This window comes from Chiloscyllium plagiosum, chromosome 4, assembly GCF_004010195.1.
Source record: "Chiloscyllium plagiosum isolate BGI_BamShark_2017 chromosome 4, ASM401019v2, whole genome shotgun sequence".
Lineage (NCBI taxonomy): Eukaryota > Metazoa > Chordata > Chondrichthyes > Orectolobiformes > Hemiscylliidae > Chiloscyllium > Chiloscyllium plagiosum.
In genome coordinates, this window is record NC_057713.1 from 58129985 (window position 1) to 58146288 (window position 16304).

General features: G+C 39.1%; 1 protein-coding gene across 2 annotated transcripts in view; it reads right to left on the reverse strand.

Annotated features, from left to right (window-relative positions):
• Positions 1–3391: 3391 nt before the first annotated feature.
• klhl14 (kelch-like family member 14) overlaps positions 3392–16304 on the reverse strand; it is a 157252-nt gene continuing 144339 nt past the window's right edge. For both annotated transcript variants that reach the window (XM_043688270.1, XM_043688269.1), the window contains 2 exons: positions 15383–15540; positions 3392–3716 (listed from right to left, as the gene is read on the reverse strand). In XM_043688270.1, coding sequence (XP_043544205.1) covers positions 3576–3716; positions 15383–15540 — 299 coding nt within the window. In that variant the 3' untranslated portion in view covers positions 3392–3575. The remainder of the gene's footprint in view (positions 3717–15382; positions 15541–16304) is intronic.

The window sequence follows — 16304 nt, forward strand, 5'->3', positions numbered from 1 at the left end:
TAGCTCCTTGAAAGTGGAGTCACAGGTAGATATGATAGTGAAGAAGGTGTTTGGTATGCTTTTCTTTTTTGGTCAGAGCATTGAGTACAGGAGTTGGGAGGTCATGTTGCAGCTGTACAGGACATTGGTTTGGTCACTGTTGGAATATTGCGTGCAATTCTGGTCTCATTCCCACCGGAAAGATGTTGTGAAACTTGAAAGGTTTCAGAAAAGATTTACAAGTATATTGCCAGGGTTGGAGGATTTGAGCTGTAGGGAGAGGCTGAACAGGCTGGGGCTGTTTTCCCTGGAGCGTCACCCCTCAGAGGCTGAGGGGTGACCTTATAGAGGTTTACAAAATTACGAGGGGCATGGATGGGATATATAGACAAAGTCTTTTCCCTGGGGTCGGGGAGTCCAGAGCTAGAGGGCATAGGTTTAGGGTGAGAGGAGAAAGATATAAAAGAGACCTAAGGGGCAACTTTTTCACACAGAGTGTGGTATGTGTATGAAATGAGCTGCCAGAGAAAGTGGTGGAGGCTGGTACAATTGCAACATTTTAAAAGCATTTGGATGGGCATATGAATAGGAAGGGTTTGGAGGAATATGGGCCGGGTGCTGACAGGTGGGACTAGACTGGGTTGGATCGAAGGGTCTGTTTCCTTGCTGTACATCTCTGACTCTACTTAGAAAAGGACAGGACCTTGGCTCTGGCACAGTTTTAGGGCAGCAATTTTGGATGAAGTCATGGGGTTTTCTGATGAAGGGTTGAAGTTTTGTTGTCCCAATCAATATACCTCTCTTTAAAATCCAATTAATCTGTCAATTACAAGGAGTGCAAAATAAATGCAATATGTTACCTACAGGCTGCCTCGTATTGAGGCCTAGCCATAACTTATTTACTTGCCTTGAAAATTAATAAGATTGCCTTCCAAGATAGTTAATGATATAGAGTTAAAGTTGGTATTTCAAACTATGAATGATAGATGGATTGCCTAATATAAGGAACCCACAACCAAATGTGGTTTTGGATTTACTTACTAAATCACCTCCACGTAAAATGCTGTCTCTATATAACAATAATATGTGCTCTCGATCTCAAATGGCATTTATACATTAATAATTTTCAAATTCATCTGCCAAGAAATCATACACTTATTTGAGGGTTATGCACAGAACAGATTTCTACATAATATTTATTTGAAAATACCAAACTAATTGCATTCATACAATCATTTATTTAATTACTCACACTGAAACTGAAACAAATTAAAACAATTTATTATTCAAAACATAATTTTTATAAGAAGTCAATAGTGTTTGAAAGATGATTTGCATCTGCAAAAATGACAAGATCTAATAATTAGAGAAGGCTGCATGGATTGAGGTAGTGGTATTACTAGATTTTATTCACTATGCTGCCTAAAATCTATTAGCATACAATTGGTGAAAAAACTGAGTCCTGAAGTATTCTTGAATATGAGAATGTCCTGAGCTTGTAACTGTCTCTCCAACAGAAATTTCAGCTGCTTGCCTCCTGCCTATCCTATCTCATTTAAATCAGCCATTTCTTTTGCATTCTTGCTGTATTATCATTGTTGCAGATACATTCTTAATAACGATGATGGTATTTGCTGAGGCAGGAGGAGGAAGAAGACGAAGTTATTGGAGAGTGCCTAGTAATAGCCATATGTCCTTTTTTTCTGTCTCCATCCCTATAGCTAAGGGTCTTTCACAGCATAAGTAAAAATTGTTCATGACCCCTGCAGAGTAATTCTATCTCCTTTAATCCTTCCTGCATCACCAAATTTTCCTACCTGTCAGCAGGACGCTTACTTAGCATGGAAGAGATTATGACAGGGCTCTGTCCTCAATGTTTGATGATCCCTGACCAGAAAAGTAAGTCTAGCATTAGGTTAATAGAGTCCTATTAGAATTACATCTGACACTGTAAATGGGTGGCACGGTGGCACAGTGGTTAGCACTGCTGCCTCACAGCGCCAGAGACCCGGGTTCAATTCCCGTCTCAGGCGACTCTGTGTGGAGTTTGCACATTCTCCCCGTGTCTGTGTGGGTTTCCTCCGGGTGCTCCAGTTTCATTCCACAATCCAAAAATGTTCGTTTTCTGGGGGGTTGATAGATGGCATCTAGATCTATGTATCACATAGATCTAGATGCCATCTATCAATCCCTCAGAAAATGAACAGGAAATGACATCACCACAAACCCCAGGAACCCCATCCAGCAGAAAGATATAAATAGAAAGCAGGAGATAACAGCTTCGCTTCACTTGGAGGTCGCCACTGATGATGTTACCTAGCCAGGTAATGAAACGTCTGGATATCAAACCTACAGCTCAGCGAGCAAACCTACACCCTAAGCCTCAACCTGAGCTACAAACCTTAACAAACCTTGCAAAAGTTTTGTTGAAAGACTTCATTAAACTAGTGTGTTTTTGGAGAATTGATTGTCATCTTGGCAAACAGCTTGGAAAATCAATTGTTCCTTCATTGAGCTAATCCAGCATCTTTTCCTTCACATTGGAGGATACATTGTCATCATAAGGAAGAATATAATGTTTCCGAAAGCAGATGAAAAGATTTCTATGGGGGAGATGATGTTTTGATATTCTCTTTAAGGATGAATATTATGGCTGCTTTTTGTTGAATTTCACTTGGTGAGACTTATGCTGTTTGTAGTTGCTCATTGCAGCAGTAAAATTGGACCAATGTTGTACCAATTATTGACTGGAACTACGCAAAGAAAGGTCCATTGCTTCATTTACTTTGGTCATGTCTCCACCTCGAACAATTTGTATGTCAGTCTTGAAGGTCACAAAGTAATAACTAACAACTTATTATTTCTTTAGACACAAACCCACACATATTGGCCTTACTCAATGCAGAACAAATCGCATCCTATTTACAATCCTGAAGTTAGTACAAATTCCATTGTTCAATGCACACCAACCCCAATCTTCTCACAATATACCATTGGGTTAAATACATAATACACATATGTCAATCCAAAATACTGGTCCATTGCATTGATACGGGTACAAATTCCACATAAGCTGGATTCCGTATAACCTCTGGTATAGCTTAAGACAGAAAACTGGAACCAAAAATGTGTCTTATTCTTATGTAAGTGTGCTGCCCTTCTCAGTTTTTGAACAAGTTTTCAATAACTCCTAATCAAAACCAGTGACATCACAAAATGTACAGACATAAATCATTGAATTAAAGCTAAATGCAAACAAAAATTCTATCCAACTGTGCAATAAAATTAAATCACCAGGATTTTTAAAGTTTTTATTTAAGTATGTTTTCAACAGACAAGCTTCATTTACAGTTTTTATCCTGTACAAAATTTACATATTGTTATATTCTACTACATCATTATTTTACTTGGTCATGCCTTTCTTCTGAAAGATACAAAGATTTACATAACATTTTTCATTGTCATAAATTACCATAGTAAAAAAACACATTTCAAACATTAAATATGTTTGGGAGTAAGAATTCAGTACTTTGCATGATATCACTTAAATAAATTGTCTCAGTGTTAATATTAATGTTGCAAACTGACAAATTGTTTTATTTATTATACGGCACACAGGCTGGCAATGTAACAGTTGCACATGCTGGGCCAGCTAGTGGCTCAGCAACTTCCCCTTCCAATTCTGTCCAAGTGGTTTTCTCAGGACTGTAACAAATTGTAGAAGATTTGTAGGCTCCCTGTAATATCAAACGTAACATTTCAAACTAACATGTATGCCATAGAATTTCAAAAAATTCATATTTATTCTGAGCCACATATTAACTTGAGTTAAATATTGATTTTTTTTTTGATTAGATTCCATTACAGTGTGGAAACAGGCCCTTCGGCCCAACAAGTCCACACCGACCCGCCGAAGCGAAACCCACCCATACCCCTACATTTGCCCCTTACCTAACACTACGGGCAATTTAGCATGGCCAATTCACCTGACCCTGCACATCTTTTGGACTGTGGGAGGAAACCGGAGCACCCGGAGGAAACCCACGCAGACACGGGGAGAACGTGCAAACTCCACACAGTCAGTCGCCTGAGGCGGGAATTGAACCCGGGTCTCAGGCGCTGTGAGGCAGCAGTGCTAACCACTGTGCCACCGTGCCGCCCACACGGGCGCTGTATTGGGAACACTGAAGCTATTGCCTTTGTGTTTCTGTCACAAACTCTGCTCCTAAGCCACCAACTCCATCTTTCTTCTTGGCAATTATTTGAGATTCAAAGCTTTGGTGTCATACTTGGGTCGACAATGAAATTTACTCATATATTTGTATCATCATGAATGTCAGATAATACTACTTCAGCAACTTTGCCTGACTTAACTTCCACTTCAGCTCATCTGCTGTTGAAACTCTCATCCACTCCTCTGTTACCTCTAGATTTAATCACTATAATGCACTGCTGTTGATCTCATATGTTCTATATGTCAAGGCATAGATCTCAGGCGATCCAAAATCTGATGCTTGTGTTCTAACCTTGCACCATAATGCATATACCTAAAACCACTTCACTTACCCATCTACATTGGTTCTCAGTTAACCAACACTTCTGGCCTGTTGATGACACATTGGGAGATGGGAGGGCTGGCAATAAGGTGAATGCATTGGAGGGACTTTTGGAATAAATGACCGGGAAGAGGCTTTTGTGCCTCTTGAATGTGCTCTTCTATCACGGCTGATCATCTGCCTCAATAACATTATTATGCTCTATACACTGGTATTATTAGTATCAGAAAACTATTGATCTCTGTCTTGAACATATGCAATTGCTCTATTTCCACAATCATCTAGGATGGAGAATTCAAAAAACTTCATTAGCTTGAGTGAAGAACTTCCTACTGATCTCAGTCCTAAAAAGCCTTCCTTTTATTCTGAGGCTGTCTCCTGGTTCTACCTCTTAAGCCCTTCATGAACTTTGTAAGTTTTAATAAAATCACACCTCATTCTTCAAACTTTAGAGAATATATGCCTAGTCTCTTTTACCACTAAAGGATAATCCAGGAAATCAGAGTGATGAACTTCTGTTGAAATCCTTTTAAAATAAATACATCATTCCCTAGTTTAACGGGACCAAATCTGCATCATGTACCCTTAAGTGAGACCTCACCAAGGTTCTATACATTTGAAACAAAAGATTTGCACTCTTGTAACCAAAGTCTCATGTCATATAGGCCAGCCTTCCCAATTGCTTGCTGAACCTGCATGTTAGCTTTCAGTGACTTTAATGAACTTCAGCCCCTTGGGCCTGCTCTACCATTCAATAGAATCATGGCTGGTCCAACATTCCTCACATCCACTTTTCTACTCTTTCACAATCATCCTTGATTCCCCTCCTGATCAAGAATGTATCTCAGCCTTAAAGATACACAATGATGCTATCCCCATAGCTCCCTGTGACTCTGTGGGTGACTTTGCCAAACAACTTATTCCTGTTCTTACTCCTTGTGCTCTTAGGGCCAGTAACATTCACACCACACAATGACCATTTCCAATAAGAGAGATCCTAACCATCACACCTTGGTATTGAGAGGCATTGCTATTGCAGAATAACCTAAGAGAAAGTGAGGACTGCAGATGCTGGAGATCAGAGTCAAGAGTGTGGTGTTGGAAAAGCAAGAAGGTCAAGCAGCATCCAAGGAGCAAGAGAATCGATGTTTTGGGTAAAAGCCCTTCATCAGGGATTCCTGCACCACACTCTCGAATGCAGAATAATCCCCTATCCACATCCTGGGTGTTACCATTGACCAAAAACTGAACTTTACTACCCAAATATTGTGGCTACAATAGCAGGTCAAAGGCTAGGAATCTATTGTGGGTAATTCATCTCCTGACTCACCAAATCTTTCCACCATTGACAATATACAAGTCAAAAGTGTGACAGAATACTCCCAACTTGCCTGAATGGGTACAACTCTAACAAGACTCAAGAACTTGCCAGCATCCAGGATAAAGTAGCCCATTTGATTGGTACGACATCCACAAACATTCACTCACTCCATCACCTATATTCAGTCACGGCAATGTATAACATGTAGAAATGCACTGTAGAAATTCACCAAGCTCCTTTGATAGTATCTTCCAAACCCTCAACTATTTCCATCTAGAAGAATGAGGCAGCCGGAACACCATCACGTGCAATTTCATCTCCAAGTTACTCGTCATCCTGATTTGAAAATTTCTACAGTGTTGTTGTATCAAATTCCTGAAATTCCCTTCATAGCAGCATTGTTGGTCTACCTACACCAAAAGGACTAACAGTTCAAGAAGGTAGCTCATAACCACTTTCTAAAGAACAAATAGTGATCAGCAATAAATGTTGGTCCAACCTAATGAAACCTACATCCCCGAATGAAAAATAAACAAAAACAAATTCTCAAGAAGGTTCCCTAAAAGGGTCCCTTAGACCAAGATTTTGGTCATCCATCCTAATAGCTCCTTATGTGTCTTAGTGTTATATTTTGTTTCATAATTAGCCCTGTGTAATACCTTGGGAAAACATATTATTGTTGTTGATTTTACATATTGACCACAGGTCACTTGCTTGCTAAACTAAAAATGGTATTTTATCATTCTTGTACAGGATATTCAGCTGATCACAGTAAATATTTTTATATTATCTAAGTAACTTCCAAGTATAAACAGTTGAGCCATTATTTGGTGGCTTCTAAAGTTGAAGTGTTGCATGAGTTACTCATAGGGAAGGTTACTCCATGTGTAACTCGTGGTGAGCGTTTTGGAGTGCTGCAGCAGTGCAAATCAGAAGATTGCAGTTTGAGATTATTCCTTGTGCTGATATGAAGGCAGGGTATCCATTTTTTCCAACAGTGTTGATCTGGAGGGTCATTGCTCACCAGTGACACCATAAAGCAGCTTAGTAGAGAGAATGACGTTTTAAAGAACATATCACATCAGATCCTTTTAACTTTCTTTGTAAAATGGGGAGGTTTTATTAGAATTCATCTTTACTAAGAAAGGAGTGATTAATAAGGTGAATGCATCCTTTGAAGTACCTTTTCAAAATTGCCCTTTCTTTGTAATATAGAGCAAAACATCATTATGGGCCATAGAAGGTCATGAAATGAAATGAAAAAGTCTGGTAAACCTTTCAATGATAGATGTTCTTGCAGTTTATAAAATGAATTTTGCAGATGTTCTATATTCTTATATATTTTACACTTCTACCTCCAAAACATATTGTGCTCACCTGCTTTTAAAGGCTTCTGAAAGTCATCAACATTTCTGCACACAGGCAACATTTGATGCATTCATGTATTCTAAATCATTTGGTAATACTGTCAAACAACACTAGATGGTGCAAAGTATACAGTTTTTTAAAAAAATTCAAAAAGGATTTCTTGTTATTATTTTCTTATGAATGCAAGGCTATGAAAAGGCCTTGTAGATTGTTCCTCCACTAGTTTTTGTTATTTACAATAATGCCCTTGGGTTTACACTGGGTACTTTGGAGGGCAGTGAAGAGTCAACCGTATTGCTATGGTTTTGGAGTTACATGTAGGCCAGATAAGGCTGGCAGATTTCCTTTCCAAAAAGCAACAATGAACTAGGTGATTTTTTAAAATAATTATAACTTCATGATCTTCATTCCTGATGAATTAGGAATTTATTAATTATGTTTAAATTCCACCAGTTCCTATGGGCCTAGTGGGGTTTGATCTCATGCTTCCAGAGCATCAGCCTGGATATCTGGATTACTAGTCCAATGACAATACCGGTATACTACATATCCCCAATTATATTAATAATACCAGCCTTATTGTAATTTATGCTATTAACATTATAAAGAGCTCCAAATTCCTTTAGGTTATTTGAAGTAACATAACAGACTTATCTAAAGAATTAGCTTGAAACACATTATCTAAATGTACAACTATTATCTTTAGCAAGCAAGTGACCTGTGGTCAATGTGTAAAATCAACAACAATAATATATAGCACCTTCAACTTAATAAATTTTCCCATAGGGCTAATTATGAAACAAAATGTAACACTAAGACACATAAGGAGCTATTAGGGTGGATGACTAAAATCTTGGTCTAAGAGGCCCTTTTAGGGAATCTTTAGTGTGTGCTACACCATTAGAGTATTTAAAGATTGGGTTCAGACTTCAACGATTCTGGACAAACCATTTGCTTTGGGGCTGGGGCAGAAAACCTTCCCCTTAAACTGCACGATAACTAGGAGAATGGGCAGAGACGAAATAGTAAGGAAATCAGCTAGGGGTGAAGGAGTTTGAGGAGCAGTTCTACTTTCTGAAAATCTGATCAGATTTTAATGTCCTTGGCAGCAAGGTTAGAGTTATGGAGGATGCCAGGCTTGGACAGTCTGATTACGACTGGGGTGAAAAGATTTTTGGAGTGCCTTGTCATTCCCACCATCTCGCCCCAGTACTAAGTGAGGCCCAGAAGTAGCCAATTAATTTCCACTTGACTACCTGATTTAAGCACTGGGCAGGAGAGCCACCATGTGTGAAACCTGAACAGGGAATAATTGTCAGATTTGCTTAAGTGTTCCTGAGGGGTTGGCATGGGTGGTTGGGGTTGGACCCTGACAAGGGGATCTGCCATCAGGAAAGAGGAAGGCTGCTAAAAGCCACGCTTTTTCTTTATCTTAAACCACCTCCTGCAACCTCCATTCTGCAGCCTCTATTCCACCATCTCTCACCTTTGACATGGGGTCCTTTTGGATACTAAAACCTTCGGTGAATTATCAAGTGTGATACACTTCTCTGTTGCATTGAAAATGCTGTCATGAAATTTGCAACCTGCAACTTCAATGATGGCATTGCCAATGATTGCAAAGATTCCTGATGCCATGTTTCTTTTTCCATTCTTATGGTTACTTTCATTCAGGAGCAGTGCTAATTCCAATATTCCTGTATTGTTGGCCATTATTGCATTGGGGAGGTCACTGTGGTTCTACATTTCGAAGGATCTCAATATATTTGAATCTCTTGCTGAAAAGCAGGAGTGGAGGCAGTATGTGGCTTCAGGTAGGCTACTCCAAGGTGTAGGCTGTCACTTACTGCGCATATGACTTTGTGGGTGCCACGTATTACCCATAGATATATCACAAGTGGAAGGGGTTCCACATACTTGAAGTAGAATGGTGTGTGATCAAATGCAGCGAATCATGGAGGTCAATTTTTGGTATCCTGTCAGCAATCACAATACCTTCATTCTGCAGCAGTTCACCATAGCACATGTATTTTAGCTATCACAGCAAATCTGAGGGTGACTACCAGGTGACAAGAGCTACCATTTGACATGGTGCATGATACTGGTGTACAACCTCTGGGTGGCATGAATGCAATGAAAGTCATGATTCAACATAAAACTCAGAGGGGGAGTGCCATTACAGTGATTAAACAGTGCATAGAACGCTCTGGGGAAGCCCTGCAGTATTTGATATTACACTGGTCTGGATCTGTGGGGATCTGCTGCATACTGCTAATGTCACTGTCATGAAGGATCGGTGCTGTTGAAGATGAGCTGGGACAGGAGGAAAACAAAAAAAATGGAGCTTGCAACCAACACAACCTTTTCTGGAAAAACTCAGCAGATCGTGCTGTATCTATGGATAGACGAACTGAATGAATGTTTCAGGTTGGTGATCTTATCAGAACCCTGTTATAAATGAGCTGTCTGCGATTGTGATTGCCTTATCTGACTGACATACCAGTAAACGGAAAAGCAATTCCCCGTTCACTAACAGTCTCACACCTTATTTTTGCTGTCATGGCAGTCAACTGTCTGAAAATCTAACTTGAAAACAAATTAATACAAACATGCTGAACAAAATTTACAAATCGCATTATATAATCCTATGAATTAAATCTTGGATTTGTCCATTATATTTTAATCTACAAATGCACAAGTGTTCAGGTTACACACCTCTGGAACAGGCAGTGAATGAACATTGGTCTCTTGCGCCACAACAGCCCTCAAGCTTGCACTTAGTGTTTCCTGACTGCTGGATATCCCAAAGGGTTTTATAGCCAACAAAGTACTTTCGAAGTGTAGTTACTTTTATGTTTTATATTCGTTCACTGGATGTAGGCATTGCTGGCAAAGCCTGCATTTATTTCCCATCCCTAACTATCCTTTGGAAAATTGACGTGGATCTGCTGTGGTCCATGTCGAGTGTGTACATCCATGGTGTTACCAAAGGAAGGAGTTCTAGGATCTTTACCCAGTGACTGTGAAGGAATGGTGATTACATTTCCAAATTTGAATGATGAGTGGCTTGGGTGGGAACTTGCAGATGGTGGGGCTTCCAGATTTCTGCTGCTCTTGTCATTCTGGGTCATAGATCATGGACTTGGAAGGTGTTGCCAAAGGAGCATTATTGAGTTGCATTGCATCTTACAATGTACACCACCGCCTCTGTACATTGCTGGTGGAGGCAGTGAATGGTGAATGTGTTGGATGGCATGCCAATCAAATGGGCTGCTTTCCTGGGTGGAGTTGAGCTTCTTGTGTTATTAGAGCTGTACTCATCCAGGCAAGTGGGGAGTATTCCATCATATTCCTGACTGGTGTCTGGTAGGTTATGGACAAGTGTTGAAGAGTCAGGGGGAGAGTTATTCTCTATAGAATTTCTCGTCTTAAAAACATGAAAAATAGGAGCAGGAGGATGCTATTTGGCCCTTTGAACCTGCTCCGCCATTCATCACAACTCAATAGCCTAATCCTGCTTTCTCCCATAATCTTTGATTCCATTCGCCCCAAGTGATATATCTCACTGCCTCTTGAATACATTCAATGCTTGGAATCAACTACTTGCTGTGGTAATAAATTCCACAGGCTCATCACTCTTTGAGTGAAGAAGTGCCTCCTCATCTCCATCCTAAATGGTCCACCCTGAATCCTTAGACTGTGATCCCTAGTTCTGGATGCACCCACCATTGGGAACGTCCTCCCAGCACTTAGCTTGTCTAATCCTATTAGAATTTTATGATCTCGATGACATCCCCCTCCTCCTCCTCCCCCCCACTCATCTGAACTCCAGCGAAACAATCCTAACCTAGTCAATCTCTCCTCATACGTCAGTCCCACCATCCCTGTAATTAGCCTGGTAAACATTTACTGCACTCCCTCGAGAGAAAGACCATTGTTCTTCAGAAAAGGAGACCAAATCTCCACACAATTCTCTAGGCCCTGTATAACTTCAACAGCCCATCCCTGGTGCTGTAATTGAAACTTCTCACAATGAAGGCCAACATATTACTCACCTTCTTTACTGGCTGCTGCACCTGCTTGCTTACTTTCAGCGACTGGTGCACACTCCCCTCTCCCAATTTACAGCTATTCAGGTAGTAATCTGCCTTCTTATTTTTGCTTCCAAAGTGAATAGCCTCTGATTTATCCAAATTATACTGCATCTACTATCGATTTGCCCAACCTGTTCAGATCATGCTTTCTCTGACATTTTCTTCTAACAACAGTACTTGAATGGTCAAGTTCAGTTTCTGGTAATTGTTAACCCCTAAGGGTGTTATCGTGAGGCATTCAGCAATGATAATATCATTGAATATCATGGGCAATGCTTGCATTTCTTGTTGGAGATGTCATTTGTGTAGTGTAGATATTGCTTGTCAGCTACATTACAAGGCTGAATGTAGCCCAGGTATTGCTGCATATGGACATTGACTGCTTTAGTATCTGAGGAATTTCAAATTGTGCTATACATCAGCAAACATCCTCCCTCGGCTTTTGCGACCTGAATGGAAAAGTATTGGTGATGCGGCTGAAGATTGTTAAGCCATTACACAATCATGAGGAATGCCCTCTGGCTAAGATGATAGACTTCCAACAACCACAGCCATCCTCATTTGTGCTGGGTATGACTATAACTTATGGAGAATTTTACACAATTCCCATTGAAACCAGTTATGTTAGGGCACCTTGAGACCAAATTTGGTCAAACTTGATTTTGCCAAATTTGATATCAAGAGCAGTCATTACCTCTTCCCCTCAAGATCAGCTCTTTTGTTCATTATGGAATAAAGTCTGTGAGATCAGGATATGAGTGTGCTGATGTGACTCAGTGAGCCTCAGTGAGCAGGGTACTGGTGAGTTAGTGCTGTTGATAATCAGGAGTAGGTTAATTGGCTGTGTTGGATTTTTCCTGTTTTTATGTGAACAGGATAAACCTACGCAATTTTCCATATTCAGATAGTTGCAAGTGTTGTAACTGTATGGGAACAGCTAGGTTAGGTGTGTGACTAGTTCTGGAATATGTGACTTCAGTACTATTGCAGAAAGTAGTCAGGATTATTGCCTTGCAGTATCTGGTATCTTTAGCTGTTTCTTATGTGGAGTGAATTGAATTAGCAGAAGGATGGCATCTGTGATGCTGGGGATCTCAGAAGGCCAAGATAGATCGTACACTCAACACTTTGGATTCAAAATCTTGGGCTACAGCGCTATATTTTGCACTGCTGTGGGCTGATGTGCTGGGTTCCTTCACCATCGAGGATGGGGATATTCATGAGACCTCCCTCCTTTCCATGAGTTTGCAGAGTTTCCATCTGATCCATTGGTTGTAGAATCACTTTTCACCAGTGCATGTTCCTTGCCTTATTTGCCATGTAAATAGTCTTGCATTGTTGGTTCACTAATTTGACCTTAAAATAATCATCACTTTGCTTTCTTAGAAATAAGAGGAATTGGACACTATCTAGCCAATCTGAGAATGGTCATGTGCTTTTCATAGATTGGCAATCCAATTGGAGTTCAGGAGGCCTTTACTGTAAAGGGATTGTGGTTAGCAAAGCAGCTAGTCTTACTTAAATGCATGTAAACAAATATCCTGAGCACTCTCTGAATGCAAATGAAACTGAAACTCTATCATGTATATTTAAAATGAGAGTCAAAATTAAAGTTATGTATGCTTATGTCCACTTTGGAATCCCAAATTCGAAACAGCATTAATAATAATAATACATCATGAGCTTTAATTCCAGGAGTCATAGGAGCCATATGTCCACATGAGTGCAAAATGTAGATGTACACATCTAGTCAGTGGTGTCTAGTTGGTCCAAGAGTAGGCATGGTAATGTGATGAGACTGTTAATTTACTGGTACTGACTTGCATGGATGAAAGATCAAGGAGGATAATGGCTATGGTACATCTGAAGTAGCAGTTGAATGATGACTGAGACAATCATTCTGTGATTGCAACAGCCAGATATCCACTCTAATTAACCTATCAGGAATTTGTGCCATCTAGTTTCTCACTAGAGGAGAGGAGCATAACGTGGGTTGGATATTAATGTAATGCAAATACAAGGAAATAATATAATTGCGACTAATGGTGAGATTCTGAAGTCATTATTTAAGTGGGTGGGGATTTGGGAGTTTCTCCATCAGGAATCTGTTTGTCATTCGTACTGTATTGTTTTCCCACAATTTTTTGCACACCTGGGGCAGGAAAACTCTACTCCAAGAGTTCCCATGTCAAATGAATTTTAGAATCACTTCCAGACCCAGTGTACCTTTTAAGATATGGAGGGCTGGCTTAAACTGTGCTGGCCTCTCATTACTTTGTGTAGCTTGCCGGGTGTGCTATCAGCATTACCTGCATTATTTAAATGAGCTGACTCCACAAAGTTTGGGTGTTGCCTACCTAGGAAGCAACAAATGTCAGAGTAACCCGCTGGTGTATTCAAGAGTTCAGACTCAAACCACAGATTCTGACTGTTCCATAACAATTTATCCCAGCTGGATGCTGTGTGAATATGTAAGTTCAGTTCTGTAAGAAGATATCTAAAATGTGGTGACTCCAATGATTTATTTGGTTCTCAATTCCTGCTTTTAGATACTTAGACCATTAATGCAATTGCTATAAACAGCAAAAACCAACTAACTAAAGACTTACTATTTAGGAATGCTAATTTTGAGCATCTGGTTTTGAAGTAATCACAAGAGCATTACATTGGAGGTCCATTTCTGTTTCTTTGAAACAAAAGATCTGAATGCCAACTCATAGATCTATCACCAGTCAAATAATGGAGGATGTAGTACTTACCCATACCAAACTAATAAATCCATGTCAAACTTAATCTTTCCTTTGAGATAAATCTAGTACAGAAACTGATATTTCTGAACTTTATGATAGCAGTCAGGATAGAGTATTAATTTTCAAGTTACATCATTTGTTTTTTTGGAAATACTTGGGACCTTTCTAATATTAAATGCTTTTAAAAAAACTGACTTTGGACTGCTGTAATAATCTGGCCAGATTGAACTGATCTTCATGAAACTATCAATGAATAAGGCTTAGTCGAAACTGAAACAGTTAAAATATGTCATTGACATGACTCAACCAATCACTCCGATCTATATTTCCTATTTCATTTACACTTTTCTGGAAGTTTCATATGTTGGGATGAAAGACTCATCTGCAGACATCTCTCTTAAAACAACAATTAAACCAGATATGGGAATACTTAAATGAAATATATCTCAGGCAACTATTTTTGGGCACAGCACAGTGAAGAAATGTATTTGTAATAACAGAACTGGAAAGTTTTCTTGCTATCACTCTCTCAACAAGCACGCAGGTGAAACATCCATTCACCAATGGAAAAAGGAATTTTATTTGCTAATGCAGAGGATACAAATCATTAAATAAACAACTTTGGTCTTAGGTTAAACACCTGAAGGACTTTAGGAATTTCAAAACTATAAATTCTTGATCTTTCTTTTCATGATATATGCTCTTGTCTTTTAAGCTTTATATCTATTTGTCACATTTAATTTTTTTTTCTAGAGTGGTAAGAAATAAAATCCCCTTTCACTGAAAATCTTGTAATTTGCTCAGTAACTTTGACAAGAACTAAGTTTTAATTGAAGTGTGCTATAGTAGCAAGCTAAAACAAAATTAAAACGTTTGTAGTGGCCAACTTAGAGTTTCTACAAAGATAGGAAACCATTTACCTTCTTACCCAGTTGCAACATCTTCTCCACTTGGAATTATCCTGGCTACATCAATCAGTCTAAATAAGTAGCAACTTAAATAATTGAGTGGAAGATACTTTTCATAACAGAAACACATATCAAAAGAATAAACTTGAAATTTTAAGTTGAAAGGCATAATTTCAATGCATGTTACCACATCTGGAAACAGGAGAAAATTAGCAATATTTTAAACTGACAATGAAGCACTAATTTGATTTTGACGTGCGCATTTGCAGTTATTGGTAGCAAACTACAGGTAATGATAGAAAGGCTAGCTATTGTACAGAGCGATGCTGCCTTACATGTCATTTTCTAATTGCCCAATACAGTTATTATGAAATATCATAAGAATATTGAATCAAATTTGCCTCACCATACTCCAGCTGTAGCCACCAACAAGGTAAATATTGTCGTCTAGCACTGCACAGCCTGGACCACTGCGACCTTCTAAGATAGGCGTCTGGAGAATGTTCCATTGGTCACCCTTAGGATCATAACATTCAACGAGCATAACATCAAGATGTGAGAAACCTAGACCAAAAGAAGCAATTACAATCAAAATAATGAGTTGGGAACTGTTTAGCTTAATACAATTATTGTCATAGCTGCTTACTTTAAGCCTGCACCTAAGATAAAAAGTGTGTAAATTACACCAGGCTGACCTACGCTGAGGTCCAATTTAGTAATAAGCGTTCACTTAAACAAGAAGAGACAGTATGACAATTACCTACAATTTTAAAAAGCAACCAGAAATTTGATGGAGGAGGTCCTTAGTGTGTTAAGTGCACAAAAATCATAAATGTGGCCTTAATCAAGCATTTATGATTCAAATACTCAAAATATATAAAATATGTCTTTCCCCAGCTGTCTTCTACTGCAGAGTTGACATGTTCAAAATTTTCAACTTATGCTGTGTATTGCTAGAAGGAGAGTGGAAGGACATGTGTCTGAAGTGACTTTATCTATTTGTATAGAAATCAGTTCTTTGACCACCAAGTAAAAAAGCTAGGAATAACATTGCAAACTCTGACCTATCTGGATGTGTGCCTAGATTGAATAAAAAAGCATGGATTTTTTCACCAGTTCACAGGCCAGTGTTGTTTTAATGTTATAATCAACATCCCCCTTAAGCTGTTTGGCTGTACCCTACAATTCCTGCACAGGCAATTCACAAGTTAGATGACCACAAAGAAATAATTAAAATGTCAGTGCAAGTAAACAACTCAATATTCACCTTAAACACAAGTTAGAGGGTATACTGATTGGCTCCTGTTTACCCTGCATACTCTTTCTTG